Source organism: Theropithecus gelada, chromosome 10, assembly GCF_003255815.1.
Source record: "Theropithecus gelada isolate Dixy chromosome 10, Tgel_1.0, whole genome shotgun sequence".
In the NCBI taxonomy this organism is placed as follows: Eukaryota; Metazoa; Chordata; class Mammalia; order Primates; family Cercopithecidae; genus Theropithecus; species Theropithecus gelada.
In genome coordinates, this window is record NC_037678.1 from 9,236,841 (window position 1) to 9,264,504 (window position 27,664).

Consider the following 27,664-nt stretch of genomic DNA (forward strand, 5'->3'; position numbering starts at 1 on the left):
CCCCCCCCCCCCGGGGGGACAGAGCAAAACCCCCCCAAAAAAAAAAAAAAAAAAAAAAAAAGGTAGAATCAGGAGGCCAGGCACGGTGGCTCACGCCTGTAATCCCAGCACTTTGGAAGGCCGAGTAGGCGGATCACCAGGTCAGGAGTTTGAGACCATCCTGGCCAATATGGTGAAACCCCATCTCTACTAAAAATACAAAAATTAGCCGGGCATGGTGGCATGTACCTGTAGTCCCAGCTACTCCGGAGGCTGAGGCAGGAGAATCGCTTGAACCTGGGAGGCGGAGGTTGCAGTGAGCTGAGATCGCACCACTGCACTCCAGCCTGAGCAACAGAGCGAGACTGCATCTCAAAAAAAAAAAAAAAAAAATCAGGATACAGGAGTGACATAATCCAGATTGCTAGGGGGTGCTGTCAGGCTGAGTTTGTGATTTTTAGCTTCGAACGTGAACACCTTCAGGCAGAACATCCACTCTCCAACTCCCTACGAATCCCCCCAAGCCCCGCCAAGCCCCATGACTTCCTGTTACCTCCTAGGCCTTGAAGGCCACTGAATTTCTGGTGTCCAAGAATTCCCTTCCAGTTCCGAAAATCCCAAGACCCATCAGCTAAGATGTTCCCCTGCCCACCTTCCTCTTCCCTTTGGGAGGTCTCTGTGCGCAGGCCAAGGAAAGTCTCAAGAAGTAAACTTGGAAAAGGGAGCCTGCAGATCACCCCAAGGAAAATCCAGACTGATTTGATCAGTCCTAGCTGGAAGCAGCACAGGAATAGCATGAGGCCTATGACTCATTTTAAGCAAACATCCGGTAATCCGACTGGTATCTGGTTCAAATGGGGAAACCTCAAGCACCTATGACAGGCCAGGCCCAGAGAAGATGCTGCCTAGATGGATACAGCGCCTCCTCCCGAGACCCTCCCAGGCTGAGGAGGAAACGCCAAGAACAGTGTTAACTCTGTCCAAGAGCCCCAGAGCCCCAGGCCAATTGCTGTGGGGCTTTGCATCTTGCTGTGGGCACCTGCCGGAGGGAAAGACTCATGAAGTAGCATTTGACGTGGGCCTTGTAGAAGAGGGAAGGTGGAAAGAGGATCCACATCTCAGGAACTTTGAGAACTGGGAGAGTTACACTCTGTCTAGAGCTTCAGTTTTCTCATCTCTGTGCTAGGAAGGGTGGTAATGATGCCCACTTCCCTTTTGGTGGTGAAGATTAAATGAGCTGTGTGTAAAAAGATATGGCATGATCTGTTTATTCATTTATTTATTTTGAGACGGAGTCTTGCTCTGTTGCCCAGGCTGGAGTGCAATGGCACGATCTTGGCTCACTGCAACCTCTGCCTCCCGGGTTCACGCAATTCTCCTGCCTCAGCCTCCTGAGTAGCTGGGATTCCAGGCATGCGTCACCATGCCCGGCTAATTTTGTATTTTTAGTAGAGGCGGGTTTCTCCATGTTGATCAGGATGGTCTCAAACTCCTGACCTCAGGTTATCCGCCCGCCTCTGCCTCCCAAAGTGCTGGGATTACAGGCATGAGCCACTGCGCCCAGCCTGCATGATCTGTTTAACTTTTTTTTTTTAAGTTTCTGAGACAAGGTCTTGCTCTGTCACCAGGGCTGAAATGCAGTGGTGCAATCATGGCTCACTGCAGCCTCAAGTTCCCAGGCTTGAGATCCTCCTGCCTCAGTCCCTTAGCTGAGACTACAGGCATGCACCATCACGTCCAACTCATTTTTGTATTTTTTGTCGAGACAGGGTTTGACTATGTTGCCCAGGCTGGTCTCGAACTCTCTCGCCTATAATCCCAACACCTTGGGGGGCCGAGATGGGCAACAAGAGTGAAACTGTGTCTCAAAAAAAAAAAAAAAACACGCTGTTTGTGTTTTTATGCTTAAATTCACACCTGCAGAAAAGTTGCAAAAAGGTTCAAATAACTCCCATATCCTTCAACTAGATTAACTAACATTTTGCCACATTTGTGTCTCTGCTTTCTCTATGTATATGTGTATTTCTTTTTTTTTTTTTTTTTTTTTTTTGAGACGGAGTCTCGCTCTGTCGCCCAGGCTGGAGTGCAGTGGCGCGATCTCGGCTCACTGCAAGCTCCACCTCCCGGGTTCACGCCATTCTCCCGCCTCAGGCTCCGAGTAGCTGGGACTACAGGCGCCCGCCACCGCGCCCGGCTAGTTTTTTGTATTTTTAGTAGAGACGGGGTTTCACCATGTTAGCCAGGATGGTCTCGATCTGCTGACCTCGTGATCCACCCGCCTCGGCCTCCCAAAGTGCTGGGATTACAGGCTTGAGCCACCGCGCCCGGCTTATATGTGTATTTCTTAACCATAAAGGTTGCTGACATCATGTCCTTTTTGTCCCTAATTATTTCATCACTTTTTCCCCAAGAACAAGGGCAGTCTCTTACATAACCCTGTACCATAATCGAAATTAATAAATTTAACATTGATACAATACTATTATCTAATATACAGCCAAATTTTGCTGTTTCAGTATTGTCCTTTATAGCAATCCCCACCCAGGATCCGATCCAGGACCATGTATTGCATTCAGTTGTCTTTTTCGTTTCCTGTAATCGGCAACAGTTTCTTAGTTTTTCTTTGTCTAACATAATACAAACATTTCGGGAAGGGTACAGATCCGTTATTCTGTACCATGTCCCTCAGCTTGGGTTTCTCGTGATTAGGCTAAGGTTGTAGACCGGACGGTGACGCCGTGTTTTTCTCAGTGCATCACACAGAAAGTGTGCGATGAATGTCAGCTTGTCCTGCTGTTGATGTTAACGTGGCCGTTCAAGCGGTGTCTGCAGTTTCTCTACGATAGTTACTATTTCCCCTTTTTTTTTTTTTTTTTTTTTTTTTTTTTTTTTTTTTTTTTTGAGACGGAGTCTGGCTCTGCCGCCCAGGCTGGAGTGCAGTGGCCGGATCTCAGCTCACTGCAAGCTCCGCCTCCCGGGTTCACGCCATTCTCCTGCCTCAGCCTCCCCAGTAGCTGGGACTACAGGCGCCCGCCACCTCGCCCGGCTAGTTTTTTGTATTTTTTAGTAGAGACGGGGTTTCACCGGGTTCGCCAGGATGGTCTCGATCTCCTGACCTTGTGATCCGCCCGTCTCGGCCTCCCAAAGTGCTGGGATTACAGGCTTGAGCCACCGCGCCCGGCCCTATTTCCCCTTTTTAATTATCAGGTAATTTGTGCATATTTATGTGGAAGGCTTCGAATGCCCTTTCAGTTTCATGGGACGGAAAAGAGCACTTTATCTGGGCAAATGGATACCTGTGTCTTGCGGAAGAGACCCAGCAGCCAGCAGTACCTGTGTCAACAAAGTTACGCGAACAAAACCTTTCCGGAAGAGCTGAGGGACCTGGGTGCAACGCATTCTGGGAATTGTAGTCTCTGGGTGCTCCCGGCTGAACACCGCCCTGCGGTCTCTGCGAGAAAGAGCCAGAAGCCGCCAGGGGAGGGCGAAGAGGAGGGCGGTGGGGACGCTCTGCGCGCGGTGCGCCATGGGACGGGTAGTTCACGGCGCGCGCCCTGTCGCGCCCCCAGCTGGGGAATGGGACTACCCTACCCGAGAGGCCGCGCGTGCGGGGTGAGGGCAAGCCGGCCGGGGCCTCGAACAAATCAAATCGAAGCAAAGAAACTGCCGGCTTTCAAAATCCTCCTCCTCCGCCATCATCCGCCGCGGTGCGGAGAGCAGGTGGTGCTGGAAGCGCGTGAGGCCCCGAGCGCGAGAGAGCTGACAGACAAGCCAGCTGGACATCTGGACCGCTGGACCTGGAGGTGGCGACCCCGGCCTGACCCGGACCCTAAATCCGTCCCCGCCCCACCGGGCGGAGGCGCGTGCTCGGTTACCCCCACGCGGCGGCGCCGCCTGTTTACGGTAGAGTCAGGGTCCCTTTCCTTTCACAGTCACCTGCCTGGAAGAGGGGTGGGGGCGAGGAGGGCGTGGCGCCCCTGTGCACCTTCTGCCTGCCCCCTCGGCCTTCTTCACTAAGTCTTCGATGGCCGAGCGCCCCGGAGTGGCGGTGGGAGTGGGGTTGTTGGGCGGCGCTGGCTCCTTTCACAAATGGGGAAACCGAGGCTTAAAGGGCGTCTGACTCGCCGGAGCAGCTCAGCCTGCAGCTGCTAGCAGTGGCGTCTCATATTAGCATCGTTGTCAACCGGAGGCGGTGCGAGTCCGCCGGGGATTCCAGATGGGTCTCCCGCGCCGCCCGCCTGTCATTTGCGGCCTGTATTCGCGAGTAGCTCCCGCGGCGCCGCCTCCCAGCAGGCCCACGCCAACGGGGGGCCCGGGCTGGCGCCGCTGTCCCTGGAATCGATGTGAGTCACTGCTGACGCTTTGCAGGAGCATGCATCTCACCTCAGAAAGTCTCCGACGCTGCTGCGGAGCGGGGAGAGGATATTTCTTTATTAACCCGTTGCTTTTGCTCTGGTGCTGACCCTTTGCTGACCTTGGACAAATTAATTCACGTTTCTGTGCTCCAGTTTCTTGGTCTATAAAGTGTGTGTGGAGGAGTGCATCTCCTTGTCTGGCTCTCTCTTGGACTGAGGAATAGGCCCCCTTTCAGCTGAGAAGTTCTGTCCCTATTCTATTTGGAGGCTTCACCAACACCTTTTACCCTCAGATTGTCCCATCTCAGAACTGCAAGAGATGCTGCGGTTTCAGGTTAATTTTTTGTTGGTTTTTCTTTAATTTTTTTTTTTGTTTTTTTTTTAATCTTTTTAAAGACAGGATCTTCCTCTGTCACCCAGGCTGGAGTGTAGTGGAACAAACACCGCTGAACTGCAGCCTTGGCTTCCTGGGCTCATGCGATCCTCCCACCTCAACTTCCCAACTCATGGGGACTACAGGTGCCATCACACCTGGCTAATTTTTACATTTTTCTTTGGGGACAGGGTCTCATTCTGTTGCCCAGACTTGTCTCGAACTCCTGGTCTAAAGTGATCTTCCCGCCTAGCCTCCCAAAGTGTTGTAATTACAGGTGTGAGCCACTGCACTGGGCTGGTTTCTCGTTAATTTTTTTTTTTTGAAACAGGGTCTCCAGAAGTGCAGTAGCAAGCTCTCATCGCACTGCAGCCTCCACCTCCAGGGCTCAAGTGATCCTCCCACTTTACCTCCCAAGTAGCTGAGACTGCAGGCACCCGCCACCACACCCAGCTAGTTTTTGTATTTTTAACGGAGACGGTTTCATTCAGCACATACCCAGGCTGGTTTCTAACTCCTGGGCTCAGTCAATCCACCCACCTCAGCCTCTGGAAATGCTGGGATTACAAGAGTGAGCCATTGCACCCGACTCTGGTTAATTTTTTGTTTTTTTGAGACGGAGTTTCACTCTTGTTGCCCAGGCTAGAGTGCAATGCCACGATCTCGGCTTGCCCCAACATCTGCCTCCCGGGTTCAAGTGATTCTCCTGCCTCAGCCTCCTGAGTAGCTGGGATTACAGGCATGTGCCACCACACCCAGTTAATTTTGTATTTTTGGTGGAGACGGGGTTTCACCATGTTGGCCAGGCTGGTCTCGAACTCCCGACCTCAGGTGATCTGCCCGCCTCAGCCTCCCAAAATGCTGGGATTATAGGCGTGAGCCACCGCACCTGGCTTGGTTAATTTTTATGCACTTTCAACTGGTCATTTCTTGAGCACCTTCTGAATGCCAGGCTCTGTGTGGCAAGTAGAGTGATCCTGTCAAAACATAGGTCAAATGACATCTGTCTCTGCTAGAAACTTCAGTGACTTTCCTTGTCACTTATAGCGAAAGCCACTGTTCTTCAAATGGCCTTTATGACTTGGGCCGCTTGTTAACTCTCTCGTCTCTTAACTCCTTTTTTTCCTGTCTCTCTGTGCTTCAGCCTCGCTGGCCCTATTGCAGTTCCTCCAACCCTCTGCCCGTACAAGAGCCATTGAATTTGCTATTCCCTTTGCAGGAATCGTGTTCCCCCAGATGTGTGCATGGCCCAATCCCTGACATCTTTATTTAACTATTTCTTAATAATGCCTTTTTTTTGTTGTTGTTTGTTTGTTTGTTTTGAGACAGAGTTTTGCTGTCACCCAGGCTGGAGTGCAATGGCGTGATCTTGGCTCACTGCAACCTCTGCCTCCCGGGTTCAAGCAGTTCTCCTGCCTCAACCTCCCGAGTAGCTGGGACTACAGGCACACACCACCACGCCCAGCTAATTTTTGTATTTTAGTAGAGACGAGGTTTCACCATGTTGGCCTGGCTGGTCTTGAACTCCTGACCTTGTGTTCCACCTGCCTTGGTCTCCCAAAGTGCTGGGATTACAGCCGTGAGCCACCACTCCCACGCCCCCCCTTTTTTTAATCACATACTAAATGTGTCATTTAGCACACATGCTTCAAGAGGTCAAGGTTTCTGTTTCCTTTGCTGCTATACTTCTGTTACCTGGAACAATATCCAGCACACAGTAATACTCAAATGTTTTGTTGAATGAATGAGTGGACACCTTACCCAGAATAATAATTCATGCTTATTGATAAAGACATAGACAAACCAGGGTGATAAGTTTGAACCCAGAGGAAGCCTAGGGGTGGCAGGATTCAGGGTATCACATCTGTATCTGAGAATGAGAAGGCTGTAGGAGGAGGCCTTTTGGATAGCACCCCCTAGTTCTGCCCCTCATATCTGCTTCCTTGGTCTGTCCTGATTACTTGCTGTTTCTCCTCTTTTTTTGGAGCATCTCACAGACACATTTATTCATACCACAAAGTAAACACTATACAAGTATGTAGTGATGTTCCACGTTCCCGTCTAATATAGCTGGCTTCAATTGTCAGGCAGTACACAAGAGACGTTTAATCTCACATGTACTCCAAGTAAAGCTGGAGTACCATGAGTAGGCGCAGGAGTTCTTAAAGGTTTACTTGTTGTTTTAAAAATTCTCATTTATTGGCCGGGCAAGGTGGCTCACGCCTGTAATCCTAGCACTTTGGGAGGCCGAGGTGGGCGGATCACGAGGTCAGGAGATCGAGACCATCCTGGCTAACATGGTGAAACCTCGTCTCTACTAAAAATACAAAAAAATTAGCTGGACATGGTAGCGGGTACCTGTAATCCCAGCTACTCAGGAGGCTGATTCAGGAGAATGGCATGAACCCGGGAGATGGAGCTTGCAGTGAGCCGAGATTGCGCCACTGTGCTCCAGCCTGGGTGGCTGAGCGAGACTCCATCTCAAAAAAAAAAAAATTATTTAATTTATTTAGTTACTGTTAGAGATAGAGTCTCCCGATGTTGCCCAGGCTGGAGTGCAGTGGCACAGTCATAGCTTACTGTAGCTTTGAACTTCTGGGCTCAAGTGATCCTCCTGCCTCAGCCTCTCCAGTAGATGGGACTGACTACAGGCATGTGTCACCACATCCAGCTAATTTTTATTTTTATTTTATTTTTTTGAGACAGGGTTTTACTCTGTCACCCAGGCTAGAGTGCAGTGGTGAGATCATGGCTCACTGTAGCCTCTGTCTCCTAGGCTCAAGCAATCCTCCCACCTCAGCCTCCCCAGTAGCTGGGATTACAGGTGCACACCACCATCCCCTGCTAATTTTATTTATTTATTTATTTTAATAGAGATGGAATTTTGCCATGTTACCCAGCTTGAGCTGCTGGGCTCAAGCGATCTTCCCATCACAGCTTCCCAATGTGCTGGGATTACAGGTGTGAGCCACTGCACCTGGCCAGCTTTACTTCTTTTACCAGCACTCCTGACTTTATAAACAGTGAGGCTCATCAACCCCATTTCCAACCAGATCCCCTGGTAAACTTGGGTATAGTAGGGCTTCATGGGTGGCAGCCCTGTCCCTGTCCTATTATGATGGTAGCTGTTGTGATGTGGCAATCTCTGATCTAGAAAACCCTGAGAGGCCACTGTGGCCTGCCTAGTCTCCCGGCCAGGGTTGAAACCAGACGTGCAGTGGGGCTGACCCCTGTGCCCCACCCCAGAGTCATGCCAGTGTGGGTGTGGGGCATTCTCTGGGATGAATGATCTGGATCCCATAGCCATCTGTGTCTTGTTTGAGGAATGTGACCCTCAAGCAGAGAGCAGCCAAGATGCTCAAGCAGGTGTGTGCTCAGGCCAGACTCTGCAGCCTTTGGTTTGGGACTTGACTGCCATTCACTGATGGGGTCCAGGAAATGGGCAGCTCACATGGCGTTGCTGGGCATCCCAGCTGCAGCAGTTTGGCAGAGGAGGACTTGTAATGAGATGGTAGCTCCTTATAGGCTAAAACATGATTTTTCTGTTCTCTTACTACCTCCTGCACCTTCTGGAACTGTTCATCCTCTGATGCTGTTTTCCTTTCTTCCAGTGGTTTAGCTGTAGGGTCTCCAGAGCAGGGGAGGTACGGTCAGACTCCTGAGATGACTATGTCCTACCCTGCCCCCCAACCGGGGGCCCCAGGAGACTCCTTTTTCTTATTGCAACTTCGGCCTCTTCAGTCTGCAGATCTCCAGGGGAGCCCACCAGCCTAGTCAGCATGGCCTCGGAAGACATTGCCAAGCTGGCAGAGACACTGGCCAAGACTCAGGTGGCCGGGGGACAGCTGAGTTTCAAGGGCAAGAGCCTCAAACTCAACACTGCAGAAGATGGTGAGTTTCTGGAAGTTGCGCACTGGTGTGTCCAGGGGAGGAAAGGGAGTGTACTGAACTCTTACAGGTTGTCAGGCTCTTTCTGCTACATTGTCTCCATTATTTGTCCCAGAAGCTCTGTTAGATATCATTGACCCCCTTCTAACAATGAGGCTCAGAGATCATTTGCCTATGTGCAAGCTCCCCTGTGCTTTGCATGTTTGCAGTGGGCATCCCTTTGTGCCCTGTCCTTTCTTTCTCAGGAGGGGATGGTAGGTAATGAGGGGCCACAGTTAGTGCCAGTCCCAAGATACAGCCTCTGACTCTCACTTCACATCCGGTGTTCTCCCACCCCTGCCCTTTACTCTCATGATCTCAGGCAGGCCTGGCAATAGGTGCAGCTTTCCCCAGAGCTGAGGCTGTGTTGGAGCTGCATTAAAACAACCTGGGCCCTCTTGGGAGATGCTGGTTCATGCAGCCAGATGTACCTGGGAGAGGGATGGCTGTCTGTGTGTATACAGGTACTGTAACCACAGAAAACTAGGAACCAGAGCGCAGACCCTATCTTTTCATCCCTTGTCAAGGCTTCGCTGCCACTGACCAACCCTGAATCCCCTGGCACCAGCAAATGAAGGCGCCTGTGTCAAGTGAGGCCTCCTGGGATTCTGGCCGAACCAGGGGAACTGGTTTGGACATGCCTGGTTGTCATGTTGTATAGGCAGCCTTGTTCCCCCCAGGTCAGAGGCTGCTTGAGTCCTTGGGTAGCTGGGAGCGTGGTGACACATGTTCCTAACATCTTCATAAGGCCTTAACATTTATAGACTTCCTCCCTGTGCATTTATCACTTTTATTTTTTTTTTTTGAGACGGAGTCTGGCTCTGTCACCCAGTTAGAGTGCAGTGGCGCGATCTCGGCTTACTGCAAACCTCTGCCCTCCTGGTTTCAAGCAATTCTCCTGCCTCAGTCTCCTGAGTAGCTGGGATTACAGGCATGTGCCACCATACCCGGTTAATTTTTGTATTTTTAGTAGAGACAGATTTTTGCCGTATTGGTCAGGATGCTCTTGAACTCCTGACCTCAGGTGATCTGCCTGCCTTGGCCTCCCCAAGTGTTAGGATTACAGGCGTGAGCCACTGTGCCCGGCCTTTTTTTTTTTTTTTTGCCGCCGGGCTGGAGTGCAGTGGCCGGATCTCAGCTCACTGCAAGCTCCGCCTCCCGGGTTCCCGCCATTCTCCTGCCTCAGCCTCCCGAGTAGCTGGGACTACAGGCGCCGCCACCTCGCCCGGCTAGTTTTTTGTATTTTTTAATAGAGACGGGGTTTCACCGTGTTAGCCAGGATGGTCGCGATCTCCTGACCTCGTGATCCGCCCGTCTCAGCCTCCCAAAGTGCTGGGATTACAGGCTTGAGCCACCGCGCCCGGCCCTTTTTTTTTTTTTAAGATGAGTCTCGCTGTGTCACCCAGGCTGGAGTGTAGTGGTACAATCTTGGCTCATTGCAACCTCTGTCTCCCAGGTTCAAGTGATTCTCCTGCCTCAGCTTCCCAAGTAGCTGGGACTACAGGCTCACACCATCACGCCTGGCTAATTTTTTTTTTTTTTTTTTTTTTTTTTTGAGACATAGTCTTGCTCTGTTGCCCAGGCTGGAGTGCAGTGGTGCGATCTCAGCTCACTTTAACCTCTGCTTCTTGGGTTCAAGCAATTCTCATGCCTCAGCCTGCTGGGCGGGTAGCTGGGACTACAGGTGTGTACCACCATGTCCAGCTAATTTTCTTTTTTTGTGTTTTAGTAGGGATGGGGTTTTACCATGTTGGACAGGCTGGTCTTGAACTCCTGACCTCAGGTGATTCACTCACCTCAGCCCCCAAAGTGCTGGGATTATAGGCGTGAGCCACTGTGCCTGACCTTCAGCCTAGTTTTGTATTTTTTTTATTTCTTTTTTTTTTTTTTTTTTGGAGACAGTCTTGCTTTGTCACCCAGGCTGGAGTGCAGTGGCGCGATCTCAGCTCACTACAAGCTTTGCCTCCCGGGTTCATGCCATTCTCCTGCCTCAGCCTCCCGAGTAGCTGGGACTACAGGCGCCCACCACCACGCCTGGCTAATTTTTTTGTATTTTTAGTAGAGATGGGGTTTCACCATGTTAGCCAAGATGGTCATCATCTCCTGACCTCGTGATCTGCCCGCGTCGGCCTCGCAAAATGCTGGGATTACAGGCATGAGCCACCATGCCCGGCCCCCTATTTTTGTGTTTTGTTTTTTTTTTTCTTTTTGAGACAGAGTCTTGCTCTGTGACCCAGGCTGGAGTGTAGTGGCGCGATCTCAGCTCGCTGCAAGCTCCGCCTCCGAGTTCACACCATTCTCCTGCCTCAGCCTCCCGAATAGCTGGGACTACAGGCACCCACCACCACGCCCAGCTAATTTTTTGTATTTTTAGTGGAGACGAAGTTTTACCGTGTTAGCCAGGACAGTCTTGATCTCCTGACCTCGTGGTCCTCCCACCTTGGCCTCCCAAAGTGCTGGGATTACAGGCGTGAACCACCGCGCCCGGCCTATTTTTGTATTTTTAATAGAGACGGGATTTTGCCATGTTGGCCAGGCTGGTCTCAAATTCTTGACCTCAGGTGATCCGCCCACTTTGACCTTGTTTATCACTTTTGATGCTTGCATCACCCTTGTGGGAGATAAATAGGAATGTTGCTGTTTTATAAATGAGAAAAAAGGATTTAGGAAACTTAAGTAACTTGGCCAAGGTCATACATTTGATAAATAGCAGAGCTAGGACTTTCATAGAGGTCCAGTGAAATCCCTATTCCTGTGCTTCTAATTAGACACTGAGCTCCGTTTAGGAAACATGGATTTGAGACTAAATGCCATTTATTGAACACTGTGTCAGATAAGGGTATTAAGTGCCAGATAAGTAGTATCTCAGTTTATCTTCACAAAATCCCTTGAGATGGATTGTATTTCCATTTTGCAGATTGGAAAACTGAGGTTTAGGGAGGTGGTAAGACATGCCTAAGGGCACAGCTTTAATGAGTGGAGCTGGGATTAGAACTCAAGTTTGGGCCAAGTGCAGTGGCTCATGCCTGTAATCCCAGCACTTTGGGAGGCTGAGATGGGCAGATCACCTGAGGTCAGGAGTTCCAGACCAGCCTGGCCAACATGGAGAAAGCCTATCTTTACTAAAAATACAAAAATTAGCCAGGCGTGGTGGTGGACACCTGTAATCCCAGCTACTCTTGGAAGGCTGAGGCAGGAGAATTGCTTGAACCTGGGAGGTGGAGGTTGTAGTGAGCCGAGATTGGGTCACTGTACTCCAGTCTCAGTGACAGAACGAGACTATCTAAAAAAAGAAAACTCGAGTTTGACTGGCGCTGAAATTCATCCAGTTAACTTCTTTGCTCTCCCAGCACAGGCTGGATGTGGTGTCTCCCATTTTGTAAGTCCCCAGGGGTGCCCGGCTTACCCAGCCCCTAAGAAGCAGCAAATCTGGAATAGGAATGATGTACCCAGGTAACTAACTGAAGGCAAAATGTGAATATACTCTGTGAAAAGGCTCTGGGAAGTAAGGCAGGGAGAGGCCTCACTTTTACCTTAAGAGCACCCAGGAAGTCTTTTTCATCCCTTGCCAAGGCTTGGCTGGCACTGACCAACCCTGAATCCCCTGGCATCTGGAAGTGAAGGTACCTGCATCAGTGAGGCATCCTTGGGTTCTGGCCCAACCAGGGAAACTTGGCCCAGCTTGGACAACTTCTTAGGGAACACCTAATAGGTTGTAAGTCCTTTCTCAAGACCCTTCTTGACCAGAAGGTCAAGTTCAAACTTTATCTTCCATACCCATCTTTGTCTCTTCCCTCCCACATGTCACCCTACTCCATCCTGTACCAGCCAGACTCAGCTTTTTGCTTCATGTAAGTTGGTTTTGTTCAGATTATACAATTAATGCAGGTTTATTATAGAATACAGAAACATTCAAAGAACAGGGAAAAAATATATTCTCACTTTCATATAACCTCAGGGATATAACAACTGTTAATTTCAGGGCATTTTATTTCTAGCGCATAGTCTTTTTTTTTTATGTCATTGAGACACGCTCTCGCTCTGTAGCCCAGGCTGAAGTGCAGTGACAAGATCTCGCTTACTGCTACCTCCGCCTCCTGGGTCCCGGTTCAAGCAATTGTGCCTCAGCCTCCCGAGCAGCTGGGATTACAGGCATGCGCCACCATGCCCAGCTAATTTTTTTATTTTTAGTAGAGACGGGGTTTCATCATGTTGGCTAGGCTGGTCTTGAACTCCTAACCTCATGATCTGCCTACCTCGGCCTCCCAAAGTGGTGGGATTACAGGTGTGAGCCACTGCGCCCAGCCTAGTCTTTTTTTTTTTTTTTTCCCTGAACGTATCTGAGTTCATTTTATTTTGTTTGTTTTTGAAATGGAGTTTTGCTGCTGCCCAGGCTTTAGCGCAATATCTTGATCTCAGCTCACTGCAACCTCTGCCTCCCAGGTTCAAGCCATTCTCCTGTCTCAGCCTCCCCAGTAGCTGGGATTACAGGCACATGGCAGCATGCCCGGCTGATTTTTGTAGTTTTAGTCAGAGACAGGATTTCATCATATTGGACAGGGTGGTCTCAAACTCTTAACCTCAGGTGATCTGCCTGCCTCGGCCTCCCAAAGTGCTGGGATTACAGGTGTAAGCCACCACACCCGACCCATTTTGTTTTTAATTGGGATTATAGATCTTTGAAAAGTTGTTGTATAACCTGATATATTGAGAACATTTTACTACAAGTAGTGGAAGAACACACAATCACCCATTATCCTACCAGCTAGAGAGAACTGCTGTAACATTTGGTTTCTATGTTTCTGGACCTTGTTTTATGCATATGTGTGCATGTGTGTTTATATGTGAATGCATACCGTTTTTAAAGAGTGAGCAGACCAAATGCTTGAGTGACCTAATTTTTCACTTACTGCTATAACAGTTTTTTCCAAGTCAAAAACACCTGTGCCTTACATAGCAGTGCTGGTGTAACTATTTGTGTAACGTGCCACAGTGAACCTCTGTCCTCCTCTCTGTCTTCTTGTCTGTCTCTTTTGTTTGTTTGTTTGTTTTGTTTTGAGAGGGCAGTGTCTTGCTCTGTCCCCCCAGCTGGAGTGCTCTGGCATGATCATGGCTCACTGCAGCCTCAACTTCTCAGGCTCAGCTGATCCTCTCACCTCAGCCTCCCAAGTAGCTGAGACTACAGGTGCATGCCACCATACCAGGCCTTTTTTTTTTGTCTTGAGACAGAGTCTTGCTCTGTTGCCCAGGCTGGAGTGCAGTGTTGTGATCTCGGCTCACTGCAACCTCTGCCTCCCAGGTTCAGGTGATTTTCCTGCCTCAACCTCCTGAGTAGCTGGGATTACAGGCACGTGCCATACGCCCAGCTAATTTTGGTATTTTTAGTAAAGATGGGGTTTCACTATGTTTGTCAGGCTGGTCTTGAACTCTTGACCTTATGATTCGCCGCCTTGGCCTCCCAAAATGCTGGGATTACAGGCGTTTACCACCACGCCTGACTTTTTTTTTTTTTTTTTTTTTTTTAAGTTGGAGTCTTGCTCTATCTCCCAGGCTGGAGGGCAGTGACACGATCTTGGCTCACTGCACCCTCCTCCTCCCAGGTTCAAGACATGCTCCTGCCTCAGCCTCCCAAGTAGTTGGGATTACAAACAGCCACCAACACGCCCAGCTAATTTTTGTATTTTTAGTAGAGACAGTGTTTCACCATGTTGCCCAGGCTAGTCTTAAACTCCTGGGCTCAAGCAATCCACCTGCCTTAGCCTCCCAAAGTACTGGAATTACAGGTGTGAGCCACTGCGCTGGGCCTTCTGTCTTCTCTTGATGGACATTTAGGTGGTTTGGAATGTTTCATCACAATAAAATAGTACAGTAGTGAGCAAACACCCCCCACATAAATCATTTAACAATGAAGGCCTTTGTGCCATCGTGCCTGCTGGCCCTTTGGCTTGGGTGCCGTTTCTCTGCTTGACCTGGTACACTGCCCATCTTTGGAGGCTCCACACACACCACCCACTTGGCAAAGTCTTCTTCGCTGTGAGCCGCCAGTTGCTCTTTTCCCTCGGCTCCCAAGCCCCTCTACATGCCTGATTTAAACACTCATTACAGACAAATCATCTGCATAGCTCTGTACTCTGGACCGTGAGCCTGTCTGATGAGCCAGGGCTCATCACACGGTAGGTGCACCATAAACTGTTGAGTGGCAAGGTGGTTGCCAACCTCTCTCCTACCTTAGCTGTTTGTGATTCCAAAAGCCTAAAGTTCTGCTCTTTGGTCCCTGGCAGCTAAAGATGTGATTAAAGAGATTGAAGACTTTGACAGCTTGGAGGCTCTGCGTCTGGAAGGCAACACAGTGGGCGTGGAAGCAGCCAGGGTCATCGCCAAGGCCTTAGAGAAGAAGTCGGAGTTGAAGGTGAGCAGAGTGGGGCGAACAGGCCCAGGCTGGTTTGAACAAGCTTCTGTTCACACTTCCACAACCCCTGCCTGTGTCCAATCTCTTCCAGGCCCCTGCCTGTGTAGCTGTCCCCCAAGCAGCTCCTCTTCCTCTGGCCTCCCCAGAGCACACAGCATTGGCTAGGGACCCTCTTCCTGTAGTCAGCAGACCCTGAGAGGGTGTTAGGGGTGCAGGAGGATTATTGGAGTGACACCTGTGAAAGATAAAGTAGGGAGAGCCTTTTGCTCACAATGTAGATATGTCACATATGAGGTTGGAAGGTTGCAGAAATAACCAGCAGGAGCCTCTGACTGTGAGGCTGCTCTGACCGACCCACCCTTTGGGAGTTTCAGAGCAAAGACTGCCCATGAAAGGAGTCTCATGTTGGGCAGAAGTGGCCAGGCCTCAGCTCAAATGCTGCAGCGATAGGAAGGTGCTGTAGCCGGAGACTGCCAGCTCCCTACACTCCTCGCAACAGAGGCAAGTTCTCTTTTTTTGATTTTTGAGACGGAGTCTCACTCTGTCACCCAGGCTGCAGTTCAGTGGTACCATCTCGGCTCACTGCAACCTCTGCCTCCTGGGTTCAAGCGATTCTCCTGCTTCAGCCTCCCAAGTAGCTGGGATTACAGGCTCCCACCAGGACTCCGGCTAATTTTTTTGTATTTTTAGTAAAGATGGGGTTTCACTGTGTTAGCCAGGATGGTTTTGCTCTCCTGACCTTGTGATCTGCCCACCTCGGCCTCCCAAAGTGCTGGGATTATAGGCGTGAGCCACTGCTCCGGCCTTTTTTTTTTTTTTTGATACGGAGTCTCACACTGTCACCCGGGCTGGTGTGCAGTGGTGCAATCTCGGCTCGCTGCAACCTCCGCCTCCCAGGTTCAAGTGATTCTCCTGCCTCAGCCTGCCAAGTAGCTAGGATTACATGTGCCCACCACCACGCTGAGCTAATTTTTTGTATTTTTAGTAGAGACAGGGTTTCACTTTGTTGGCCAGGCTGGTCTCGAACTCCTGACCTTGTGATTTGTCTGCCTCGGCCTCCCAAAGTGCTGGGATTACAGGCGTGAGCCACCGCACCTGGCTGGCAAGTTCTCTTGAAGGTTAGATCCAAGTGGTGCCCTCCTTGGCCAACACAAAGGGCAAGTCAGATTATTCTAGCCCTGTGTTCCCCAAACAGGTTCCACTAAACACCAGTCTTTTGATACGCTCTGTGAGAAAAGCAAGAGTGTCATGTTCAAAGCGTTGGGAGATGTCACTGGGTATTCCCCTCTCTTTGAAATCCCAAAGTCATGAAGGAGAGAGACCAGAGTTCCAGAATGGCATTGTCTCTTCGTATGTGCAGGGCTAGGGTTGGGCTGGGCTCTTTTGCATGTCATTGCCTGCTCACAGCAACCAGGGAAGAGACTGGGTTGAGTCTCCATTTATTAGTCAAGGGAACTGAGGCTCAGAGGGGCTCATTAAATAGCCACGATCAGCCGGGCATGATGGCTCACAGCTGTAATCCCAGCACTCTGGGAGGCCAAGGCCCAGAAGTTCGAGACCAGCTTGGACAACATGGTGAAACCCCATCTCTACAAAAAGTACAAGGATGGTTAGCCCAGCATGGTGGTGTGCACCTATGGTCCCAGCTCCTTGGGAGGCTGAGATGGGAGGATTGCTTGAGCCTGGGAGGCAGTGGTTTCAGTCAGCCAAGATTGCACCACTACTCTCTAGCCTGAGTGGCAGAGCGAGACCCTGTCTCATAAAAAAAGAAAAAAGCCAGGCGTGGTGGGTCACGCATGTAATCCCAGCATTCTGGGAGGCCGAGGCAGGCAGATCATGAGGTCAAGAGATCAAGACCATCCTGGCCAACATGATGAAACCCCGTCTCTACTCAAGATACAAAAATTAGCTGGGTGTGGTGGCATGTGTCTGTAGTCCCAGCTACTCGGGAGGCTGAGGCAGGAGAATCGCTCGAAACCGGGAGGCAGAGGTTGCAGTGAGCCAAGATCGCGCCACTGCACTCCAGCCTAGCGACAGAGCAAGACTCTGTCTCAAAAAAAAAGAAAAAAAAAAATAGAGATGTGGCCAAGCCACACATCCACACTCCCGAGATCAGTGTTCTCTCTGTGGCCCCACTTTCTGCAGGAGAAGGAATACGGGGGTGGAGGCCATGAGAGGATTTGCCCCAGAAGGACCTGCCTGCTAGTTTACAAAATGACACTGCATATTTGTTTCCTTAGGAAGGTCATGGTCAAGTTAACCACCAAGACAGTGATTGTTTCTGCTCTCCTGCCTGGGGCCTGTACTTTCCCTGAGCATAAGTTGGGATGTTTTCCAACCAAAGAACTCAGAACTCGGCCCTCCCCGAGACCTGTGAAGAACAGGAACGGAGGAGCCATGGGTCTGAAGGCTCCAGGACTCAGCAGGAGCTGAGCTTGCGTTCGGCACATGGGATCAAGCCCTAACAGCACCACCTTTTTTTGCCGTATGTGGCCTTGCCCTGCATGCAGCTCTGAGGCTGGGCTCTTATGAAATAGGAGATAGAGCCCTTCCTCCTTCCTCAGAGGTTGTCCTGGGAGAGCTTGGCCGGTAGGAGTGCTGCATGCACCTTCCCACCTGCTGCAGATGCAGTGGCTCGAGTAAATCACTGCACGCCACCTCCCAAGCCCTCCTCTGTGCAGGAAGCAGCCCAGGGCAGGGACAGGGTGGGAGCTACCCTTGATGGCCCAGTGTTCTGGGCCTAGTGCTGACGCCAGAGGTGTTCTCTCCCCTACTGTAGCAGTGTACAAGTGAGGAGTGAGGTCTTGACGGGCGAGAGAAGTGCAGCCCGGAGTCACACAACCAGGGGTAGGCTGAGGTGGTGTCAGCCCAATCTTTTTTTTTTTTTTTTTTTAAGAGACGAGTTTCACGCCATTGCCCAGGCTGTAGTGCAGTGGCATGATCATAGTTCACTGCAGCCTTGAACTCCCAGGCTCAAGTGATCCTTCCATCTCAGCCCCCTAAGTAGCTGGGACCATGTGTGTGCCACAATGTCCAGCTAATTTTTTTTCATTTCTTTTCTTTACTTCTTATTATTTTTTTAATGATGGGGTCTTGCTCTGTTGCCCAGTCTGATCTTGATCTCCTAGACTTAAGCAGTCTTCCCACTTTGGCCTTCCAAAGTGCTGGGATTATAAGCGTGAGCCAATGTGCCCAGCCCAAGCAAGCTCTTAACTGCTTTGCTGTTCACATGGGAGATCGTTAGGACCTAAAACCTCATTTCAGAGAGGATACCAGAGGCTGGAGAGGGGGAGTGATGGCTGGAGTCAGCCAAATCAGGATTAGAACCCAGGTGGTGTGCTCTAGAGGCCTGTGCTGACTGTTCAGCTCATCAGAGTTGGGTTTGGGGAGCTTTGTTCGGAGTGACATGCCAGTATCTGTTGTGAGGGACTGTGGCGCTCGGGCTCTGACTGCCTGTTCCTGGCACTATGGACCTGCGTGCAGGTGTAACTACTAAATAGATCTGGTGTAGAGCAGCCAGCTGAGGCCCACGTGTGTTCATGGTCTGCCTTATTGGTGGATATGCGGATTTGTCTGCAAAAACCAGCTTCCTTAGTATGTAAGGTGGGAGTGGATCCCTTGATCCCAGGAGTCTGAGATACGCCTGGACAACATAGGGAGATTCCCAACTCTACAAAAGATACAAAAGTTAGCTGGGTGTGGTGGTACACACATGTAGTCCCAGCTACTTGGGAGGTTGAGGTGGGAGGATGGCTTGAGCCTGGGAGGTCGAGGCTGCAGTGAGCCGTGTTTGCACGGCTATGCTCCGGCCTGAACAATAGAGTGAGACCCTGTCTCAAAAAATAAGGGAGGACTGGGCACAGTGGCTCTCATGCCTGTAATCCTAGCAGTTTGGGAGGCTGAGGCAGGTGGATCACCTGAGGTCAGGAGTTCGAGACTAGCCTGGCCAACATAGTAAAACCCCATCTCTACTAAAAAAAAAAAAATACAAAAAGTACTCTGGAGACAGAGGCAGGAGAATCACTTGAACTTGGGAGGTGAAGGTTGCAGAGAACCGAGGTCACACCATTGTACTCTTAGCCTGGGCGACAAGAGTAAAACTCTGTCTCAAAAAATAAATAAATAGATAGATAGATAAAATAGGCCAGGCGCGGTGGCTCATGCCTGTAATCCCAGCACTTTTGGAGACTGAGGTGGGTGGATCACCTGAGGTTGAGAGTTCAAGACCAGCTTGACCAATATGGCGAAACCCCATCTCTACTAAAAATACAAAAAATTAGCCGGGCGTGGTAGCAGGTGCCTGTAATCCTAGCTACTTGGGAGACTGAGGCAGGAGAATCAGTTTAACCCAGGAGGCAGAGGTTGCAGTGAGCCGAGAATGTGCCACTGCACTCCAGCCTGGGCGCGACAGGATGAGACTCTGTCTCAAAAATAAATAAATAAATAAATAAATAATAAAATAAGGGTAATGGAGGTATCCATCCATCCCCTTAAATATTTATCTTTATGCTAGGAACATTCAAATTATTCTCTGTTAGCTTTTTTTTTTTTTTTTTTGAGACAGTCTTTCTATGTCGCACAGGCTGCTGTGCAGTGGCGCAGTTTCAGCTCAGCACAACCTCTGCCTCCTGGGTTCCAGCGATTCTCATGCCTCAGCCTCTTGAGTAGCTGGGACTACAGGTGTGCGCCACCATGCCCGGCTAATTTTTATGCTTTTAGTAGAGATGGGGTTTTGGCATGTTGGCCAGGCTACTCTCGAACTCCTGACCTAAGGTGATCTGCTTGTCTCCGCCTCCCGAAGTGCTGGGATTATAGGTGTGAGCCACCGCTCCCGGCATCTTCTAGCTATTTTGAAATGTATAATAGATTAATGTAAACGATAGTTACCCTGTTGACCTATTGAACACTAGGTCTTATTTCTTCTAACTTTATACTTGTCTCCATTAATTAACCTTCAGCCTCCCCTCCCTCTAACCTTCCAGGCCTCTGGTAACTACCAATCTACTATCTTCATGAATTGCTTAATACTTTCTTTAAATCATACCAGGAGTGGTGTCACATGCCTGTAATTGCAGGTACTCTGGAGGCTAAGGTGGGAGGGTCGCTTGAGGCCACTAGGTCAGGGTTACAGTGAGCTATGATTGTGCCACCGCACTCCAGCCTAGGCGACAGAGTGAGAATCCATCTCTTAAAAAAAATGAAGAAAACAGCTAACTTTCATGTAATTTCAAAGCACTTCTATGAATGGAAAGCTGGCATTCCTTACAATAAAGGAAAGAAAATAGTGTTACTGAATTATTGTTTGATGCTGTTGCTATTTAATGACTCTGAGCCTGAGGCCTGTTCTCCCTTTATTAAAAAGTCCCCATCACTATGCTCATTTTTGTATTTTTAGTAGAGATGGGGTTTCACTATATTGGCCAGGTTGGTCTGGAACTCCTGAACTCAAGTGATCTGCCCGCATTGGCCTCCCAAAGTGCTGGGATCACAGGCGTGAGCCACTGGCCCTCAACACGGAATTCTGTGTTGTTTACGTTCATGTTTCTCTGTCATCCATAACTATATTACACGTCCACGTAGAGGGTTGTGTAAGTCAGGGATTTTCCTGACACTTCTGAGCCCCCAATAACCCTTGGAGGCCTCTTGATTTGAGAACAGGACTCCAGGTCCCACCAACTACAGCCAGGGTCCAGCTTTTCACAAACAAAGCTCAATTAAGTCTTGCGGGCTGGGTGCGGTGGCTCACACCTGTAATCCCAGCACTTTTGGAGGCCGAGGTGGGCAGATCACCTAAGGTCGGGAGTTTGAGACCAGCCTGACCAAAATGGAGAAACCTTGTCTCTACGAAAAATACAAAAGTTGCCAGGCATAGTGGCAGATGTCTGTAATCCCAGCTACTCCGGAGACACAGGCAGGAGAATTACTTGAACCCTGGAGGCGCAGGTTGTGGTCAGCCGAGATCGCGCCACTGCGCTCCAGCCTGGGCAACAAGAGCGAAACTCCATCTCAAAAAAAAAAAAAAAGAAGTCTTGCGATGCTCGGGTAGTTCAAATCCACCAGGATGAGGCTTCACTGTAGGCCTCCAGGGGCCTCTCCCACTAACTCTTGTCTTCTTTCCGCCGCAGCGCTGCCACTGGAGCGACATGTTCACAGGGAGGCTGCGGACTGAGATCCCACCAGCCCTGGTAAGCAAACGAGCTGTTCCTCCCCTCCACACACAGGACCCTCTTTGGCAGTTCCCAGGGCTTTTCTCATACTTTATTCTTTCTGGAGCCTAAGATAAGCCCTGTGGGTGATTGAGCTGCTGGAATGGAAGCCTGGCAAGCCCAGCATGTGCCCTGTGTTCTGACAGGAGGGGAGGGTGGGAGCATGGAGACTGACAGGGGAGGAACCTCAAGGGCGGGGACTTCGGGGAGGTGGGAGAGCTGAGACCACACACTCCTGGGTCCTCCTGAGCTGCGTGGTTTGGTTCACTGTGGATTTCACCCCAATACGATGCCCCGCCTTTCCCAGCAACCCCTTCCTGCACCTCACAGTCCTGCTCCTTCGTGACTTCTCTGCACACAGCCCATGTAGCCGTCCCCGTCTTTCTCTGGCTCCTCCCTTTCTCCACACCACTCTCTGCTTTGGTTTGCTGCCGTCATGGGTGGCTTCCCATTTCCTCATTCCCAGGGCTCAGACTGACTTGCGTTGAGTTCCCGGTCTCTGAGTGCGTGTGTGCGGGTGTGTGGAAGGAAATAGAAAGGGGCAACACAGAAAGGCTTGCCTGGCCGAGGGAAGAGAGCAGGGCTGGCTGTCTCTTCAGGTCGGCAGCCTCTCGGTGTGTCTTCCTGGCACGGGGCTGCACACGGCAGGCCTTGAGGGTGCAGATTTCTGGTCAGTGATGAGTGCGCACACCAATGTTACTGAGCCCCTCACCCTGGTTGTGCCCAGCCTCTTTTTATGTTTTATTTTTAAAATTTTGTTTTATTTTATTTTTGAGACGGAGTCTCGCTCTGTCACCCAGGCTGGAGTGCAGTGGTGCGATCTCAGCTCACTGCAAGCTCCGCCTCCCAGGTTCACACAATTCTCCTGCCTCAGCCTCCCAAGTAGCTGGGACTACAGGCGCCCACCACCACGCCCAGCTAAGTTTTTGTATTTTTAGTAGAGACAGGGTTTCACCGTGTTCGCCAGGATGGTCTTGATTTCCTGACCTTGTGATCCACCTGCCTCGGCCTCCCAAAGCACTGGGATTACAGGCGTGAGCCACTGCGCCCAGCCTTTATTTTTTTTAAAGACAGGGTCTTGCTATGTCACCCAGGCTGGTCTTGAACTCCTGGGCTGAAGCATTCCTCCCACGTCAGCCTCCCAAGTAGCTGGGATTACAGGTGCGTGCCACTGCACCTGGCTTGTGAGGCTAGGATTTGGAATGTAGGTTAAGAAAATTCATTTCTGGCTGGGTGTGGTGGCTCCTGCCTATAATCCCAGCACTTTGGGAGGCCGAGGTGGGCAGATCACTTGAGGTCAGGAGTTTGATACCAGCCTGGCCAACATGGCAAAACCCTGTCTTTACTAAAAATACAAAAATTAGCTGGGCATGATGGCACCTGCCTGTGTTCCCAGCTACTTGGGAGGCTCAGGCGGGAGAATTGCTTGAACCCAGAAGGTGGAGGTTGCAGTGAGCCAAAATCATGCCACTGTACTCCAACCTGGGTGACAGAGCAAGACTACGTCTCAAAAAAAAAAAAAAAAAAAAAAAGGAAATTCATTTCAGTGATTGTATATAAAAGAATTTCAAGTCAGGCCGGATGCAGTGGCTCACAACTGTAATCCCAGCACTTTGGGAGGCTGAGTGGAGGCATATCACCTGAGGTCAGGAGTTAAAGACCAGCCTGGCCAACATGCTGAAACCCTGTGTCTACAAAAGTACAAAAATTAGCGGGGCATGATGGCAGGTGTGTGTAATCCCAGCTACTCAGGATGCTGAGGCAGAAGAATCACTTGAACCTGGGAGGTGAAGGTTGCAGTGAGCTGAGATCATGCCATTACATTGCAGCCTGGGCGAGAGAGAGCAAGAATCCATCTCAAAAAAAAAAAAGAATTTCAAGTTAGAAACGATGGTGAAGAAAACTCTCTTTCTGCCCCAGTCTCTGACAGAGCCTCCTCTCTGACCATTTCTCCTGGTGGGATGAGGGAGTGTAGCTCTCTCCAGCCCAGGAGGTTTCCAGGAGAGCTCCAGATCCTCCTGCCAAAGCTGATCCTGGCCGTGGCTTGGAGATGGCCACCTCCATCTGCCAGTCACCACCAGAAACCCTGGAGGCATTTGTGGTTCCCCCCTCCCTCCTCCCGCATGTCCAGGGAACCACCAGCTTCGGCATGTCCCCTGCTCCGTGAACAGGCAGCTCCTCTCCTGCACTTGTCACACTGGCCGGCAGGTCCCCTCTCTGTTGCCAGTGTTGCTGCCTCACACTCCCGGGAGGGCACTCCAGCCCATCTTCCTATGCATCTGCTCTCTTCGGGTCCGGGGATGTTACTTCCGTATCCCTCAGCCACCTCAAAGCCTAGTGCTCTCGGGCTGAGGCTCACAGTTCTTGGCCTGGCATTCAAGGCTCTTGCCTGATCTGAGCCCTCACTTCCCTTCCACCCAAAGCCCATGCCATGTTGTCTTCTGGAGTCTACCCACAGCTTGCCCCCAGGCTCACAGCCTGCTGCTTCATGCTTATGTCTCTCTGCTCCTGTTTTTCAGCTGCCTGGAGTCTTTTCATATTGACCAGCTGATTCTCATTCAGACTAAGCCCAAATGCCACCTCTTACAAGGAGCCTTCCCAGGCCACCCCATGCATACGCACACCCCACTCTCCAGCTGTTAGGAGCCCTTTGCAGAGTTTCCAGTCTTAAGAATACCGAGTGGCTCAGGCCTGTAATCCCAGCACTTTGGGAGGCCGAGACGGGTGGATCATGAGGTCAGGAGATCAAGACCATCCTGGCTAACACGGTGAAACCCCGTCTCTACTAAGAAATACAAAAAACTAGCCGGGCGAGGTGGCGGGCGCCTGTAGTCCCAGCTACTCGGGAGGCTGAGGCAGGAGAATGGCGTGAACCCGGGAGGCGGAGCTTGCAGTGAGCTGAGATCCGGCCACTGCACTCCAGCCTGGGCAACAGAGCGAGACTCCGTCTCAAAAAAAAAAAGAATACCGAAATGGTTTGTGTCCGTGCTGGTTCTGCATCAGCCGGGGTGTCCTTGGAAGGCAGAGCTGGGCCTGGCACAGAAGCAGCACCTGCTGGGTGTCTGTGAAACTGACACGAGCTTCCTCTGTGCCCAGATCTCACTAGGGGAAGGACTCATCACAGCTGGGGCCCAGCTGGTGGAGCTGGACTTAAGTGACAACGCGTTTGGGCCCGACGGTGTGCAAGGCTTCGAGGCCCTGCTCAAGAGCTCAGCCTGCTTCACCCTGCACGAACTCAAGCTCAACAACTGTGGCATGGGCATCGGTGGCGGCAAGGTGGGTGTGGCAGCCCTCTCCCCGCAGGGTCCCCTGGTCCATCCACATCCGTCTGATATATGTGCCCTGGCCCTTGGCCACCACCATCTGGGATGGTCAGCCGTTGTTTTCAAAAGAGAAAGGCCTCAAAGGCAGCAGCCTGTGGCCGGAGGGTAGAGGCATCCATGAAGGTGGGGTTGCCAAGCAACCATCCCAAGTTCTTGGGTTGGCTTGGCAACGCAGAGGGAGTGCCGCTGCATACCTGCTCCAGCCTGCTGGCTCTGCAAAACTCAGGGCTTGGGGCATCCCTACACTCACTGTACCCACAGAGCAGCTGGTAGAGCCTGGCACACAGGCGGAGGAGGGAGCCTGAAAAGAGGAGCGTCTGCTCAGGGAGGCACTGTCACAGCTCACCTTTATTCCTGGACAGGGCCTTGCCCCCAGGGTGGCGGGGGGCGTCCCCCAGGCAAGGTCAGTGTAGAGCTTCACGTTGGGCTAGTCAGTGTAGAGTGGAGCTTCTTTGCTTCCCAGAACCTGCATCAAGGGCAGCCTGCGTGTTACTCTCTTCCAACTCCATCCCAGTGCCTTTAGACCCAGGGTTGGAGAATGCTGAGTGCCAGGCCGCAACCCCTGCATACACTTTCTAACCAAAGGGAGAAAAGGGCACTGGGAACTAACAGCAGTTGGGGACATCTTATTTGAATATGCAATACTTTAACTTTTCCCACCCACACTCAAAGGTGGGTGGTGCCATCCCCATTTTTCCACATGACTCAGCATAAGCTTAGAGAGGTGGGTGGAGTGGATCACATAGCTAGTGCAGTGAGGCCCGTGGCGCCCCAGGCTGAGGAGCTGGAGTGGCCTACCCTGCAGAGGGTGCCTGTGGCCCTCGGCCTGATGTGAGGGTGAGCAGGGGCAGGCTCTGTGCCTGTCTTAGACAGCCCTCCCCCAAGTCCACTTGGGCAATAAGCTGTCCCTGTGTTAAGATATAAAAATGCGCCGGGCACAGTGGCGCAGTGGCTCATGCCTGTAATTCCAACACTTTGGGAGGCCGAGGCGGGTGGATCACCTGAGGTCAGGAGTTCGAGACCAGCCTGGCCAACATGGTGAAACTCTACTAAAAATACAAAAATTAGCTGGACGTGGTGGCAGGCACCTGTAGTCCCAGCTACTCAGGAGGCTGAGGCAGGAGAATTGATTGACCCGGGAGGTGGAGGTTGCAGTGAACTGAGACGGTAGCATTGCACTCCAGCATAGGCAACAAGAGCGAAATTCCGTCTCAGAAAAATATATATATATATAAAAATGTTTGCATCAGCACAGAAAGCAGGTGCAGCCCAACCTAGAATGAGTGGGATATGCTGGGAGAGCCAGAGACTCTATTCTAGCAAAATGCTTCAGTTTTCCTTCCATTACTTCCCTTCTCCCGTCCGGCAGTGTCTGGAAACTGAGGCTAAGGGAGCTTTCCTACTAGCCAGGGCTTGTCTGTCCTGTCCTGTACTTGCAGTGGGATGAGTTGGGGAATGAGTTTTGAACCCCAGGACCAGAGGGCCTCCTGGGCAGACAGGCCCACTGTGGAGTTTGATTAATGGTTCTCTGCGCCTCGGACCACTAATTTGATTCGATCTCTGGGTCTTGGCCTTGCCTGCCTGCGCCTCTTGGGAGCTCAGACGCCGTAGTCTGGGTGTCTAACCAAAGCCTGCAGGTCCTTTGGCATCTTTTTCTTCTGGACAGTGTGTTTAGTGTGGTTTCTGTGCCATGCACCATGAGAATAAGAGGGCCTAGAGGAGTCGACGGGGCAAGAGGCGTGGCCCTGTGCTAGGGAACTCTCCATACCCAAGTTGGACTCCTTCAGGAGCTAAGGCCCTCACCATGTGGCCTCCAAGGAATCGGGGAGAATGGGGGTGACCTAGCAGTCGGCTGCTGCTGCTGAGGAGCTTCCTCAGAGGCTGGTCTTTGGCAGAAGTTTGATGCCTCTACCCTGAGTGTGTACATGATCCACATCACCACCGTGGAGTCAGGCAGGTGCTGGCTCTTCTGTTCCTCAAGGACGGCTATGTGCAGTCTCATGCCAGGAGTTAGGCCAACCTACCCGCCACGTGTGGCTTTGCTAAATATTTGCTGGGTGACCTTGGCCGATTCACTCACCTCTCAGAGCCTCAGCTTCCTCATCTGTAAAGTACGGCCAATCCCACCTGCCTCCTCCCAGGCTAGTGTTGAGGTTGAAACGAGAAAATATGCCAAGGGTGCCCAGGCCCTAGCAGGTGCTCTGCAAACGTCAGGTGTTCCGTAAATCTCACTTCTCTCTTGGTGCACTCGCTCATGATTCTTTTGTGTCACATTTACCATGGGCTGTGATTCCCATCTGTCAGTCTCCGTTTTTCAGTGCTTTGCCTATTGGTGTAACCAGGGTAGAAGCTACTTCCTGGCATCACACCAGGGACAGGACAAGCTGGGTGTTAGGTTTTTACTGCCAACAGGCAAGCCCCTGCTGTGCCTGGCCAGCTTAGATACAGGCATGTATCAGACAGGTCCTTCTGGACCGTGGACTTGGCAGCTGGCTCCCTTGGACATTGTGGTATGTGGAAGAGAAGCTGGAGGATTTGGGCTCTGGTCCAGAGTCCACCACTTGTTTATTGACCATAAGAAAGTTTCCGTTCCCCTTACCCTGAGTTTCTTCAGCTGGAAAACAGGAGTCATGATTTTCCCACCTAGCAGAGGGCCTTAGACAGTGAGGTAAGCTGACTAGGAAGTCCCTCCCCTGGACCTGGCTGAAAGTTCGTCCACTCCATGTGGTCTCTCCCTTTCCTCAGTCTCCGAAGTGAAGCTAAACCTCTCAGGCTGGGCCGGGCGCGGTGGCTCAAGCCTGTAATCCCAGAACTTTGGGAGGCCGAGACGGGCGGATCACGAGGTCAGGAGATCGAGACCATCCTGGCTCACATGGTGAAACCCCGTCTCTATTAAGAAATACAAAAAACTAGCCGGGCGAGGTGGCGGGCGTCTGTAGTCCCAGCTACTCAGGAGGCTGAGGCCAGAGAATGGCGTGAACCCGGGAGGCGGAGCTTGCAGTGAGCTGAGATCCGGCCACTGCACTCCAGCCCGGGCGACAGAGCGAGACTCCGTCTCAAAAAAAATAAATAAATAAATAAATAAAAATAAA

General features: G+C 51.0%; 1 protein-coding gene across 6 annotated transcripts in view; it reads left to right on the forward strand.

Moving 5' to 3' along the window:
• The window catches only part of RANGAP1 (Ran GTPase activating protein 1), a 55,169-nt gene that overhangs the window by 10,781 nt on the left and 16,724 nt on the right, over positions 1-27,664 (forward strand). The window contains exons 1-6 of one of the 6 annotated variants that reach the window (XM_025400404.1): positions 3,324-4,322; positions 4,731-4,984; positions 8,449-8,598; positions 14,916-15,043; positions 21,169-21,228; positions 24,346-24,525. In XM_025400404.1, the coding sequence (XP_025256189.1) occupies positions 8,487-8,598; positions 14,916-15,043; positions 21,169-21,228; positions 24,346-24,525 (480 nt within the window). In that variant the 5' untranslated portion in view covers positions 3,324-4,322; positions 4,731-4,984; positions 8,449-8,486. Of the gene's footprint in view, positions 1-3,323; positions 4,323-4,730; positions 4,985-7,879; positions 8,074-8,448; positions 8,599-8,767; positions 8,854-12,462; positions 12,486-14,915; positions 15,044-21,168; positions 21,229-24,345; positions 24,526-27,664 lie in introns of those variants that run through there. The other 5 variants (XM_025400401.1, XM_025400407.1, XM_025400402.1 and 2 more) reach the window with 5 other exon arrangements.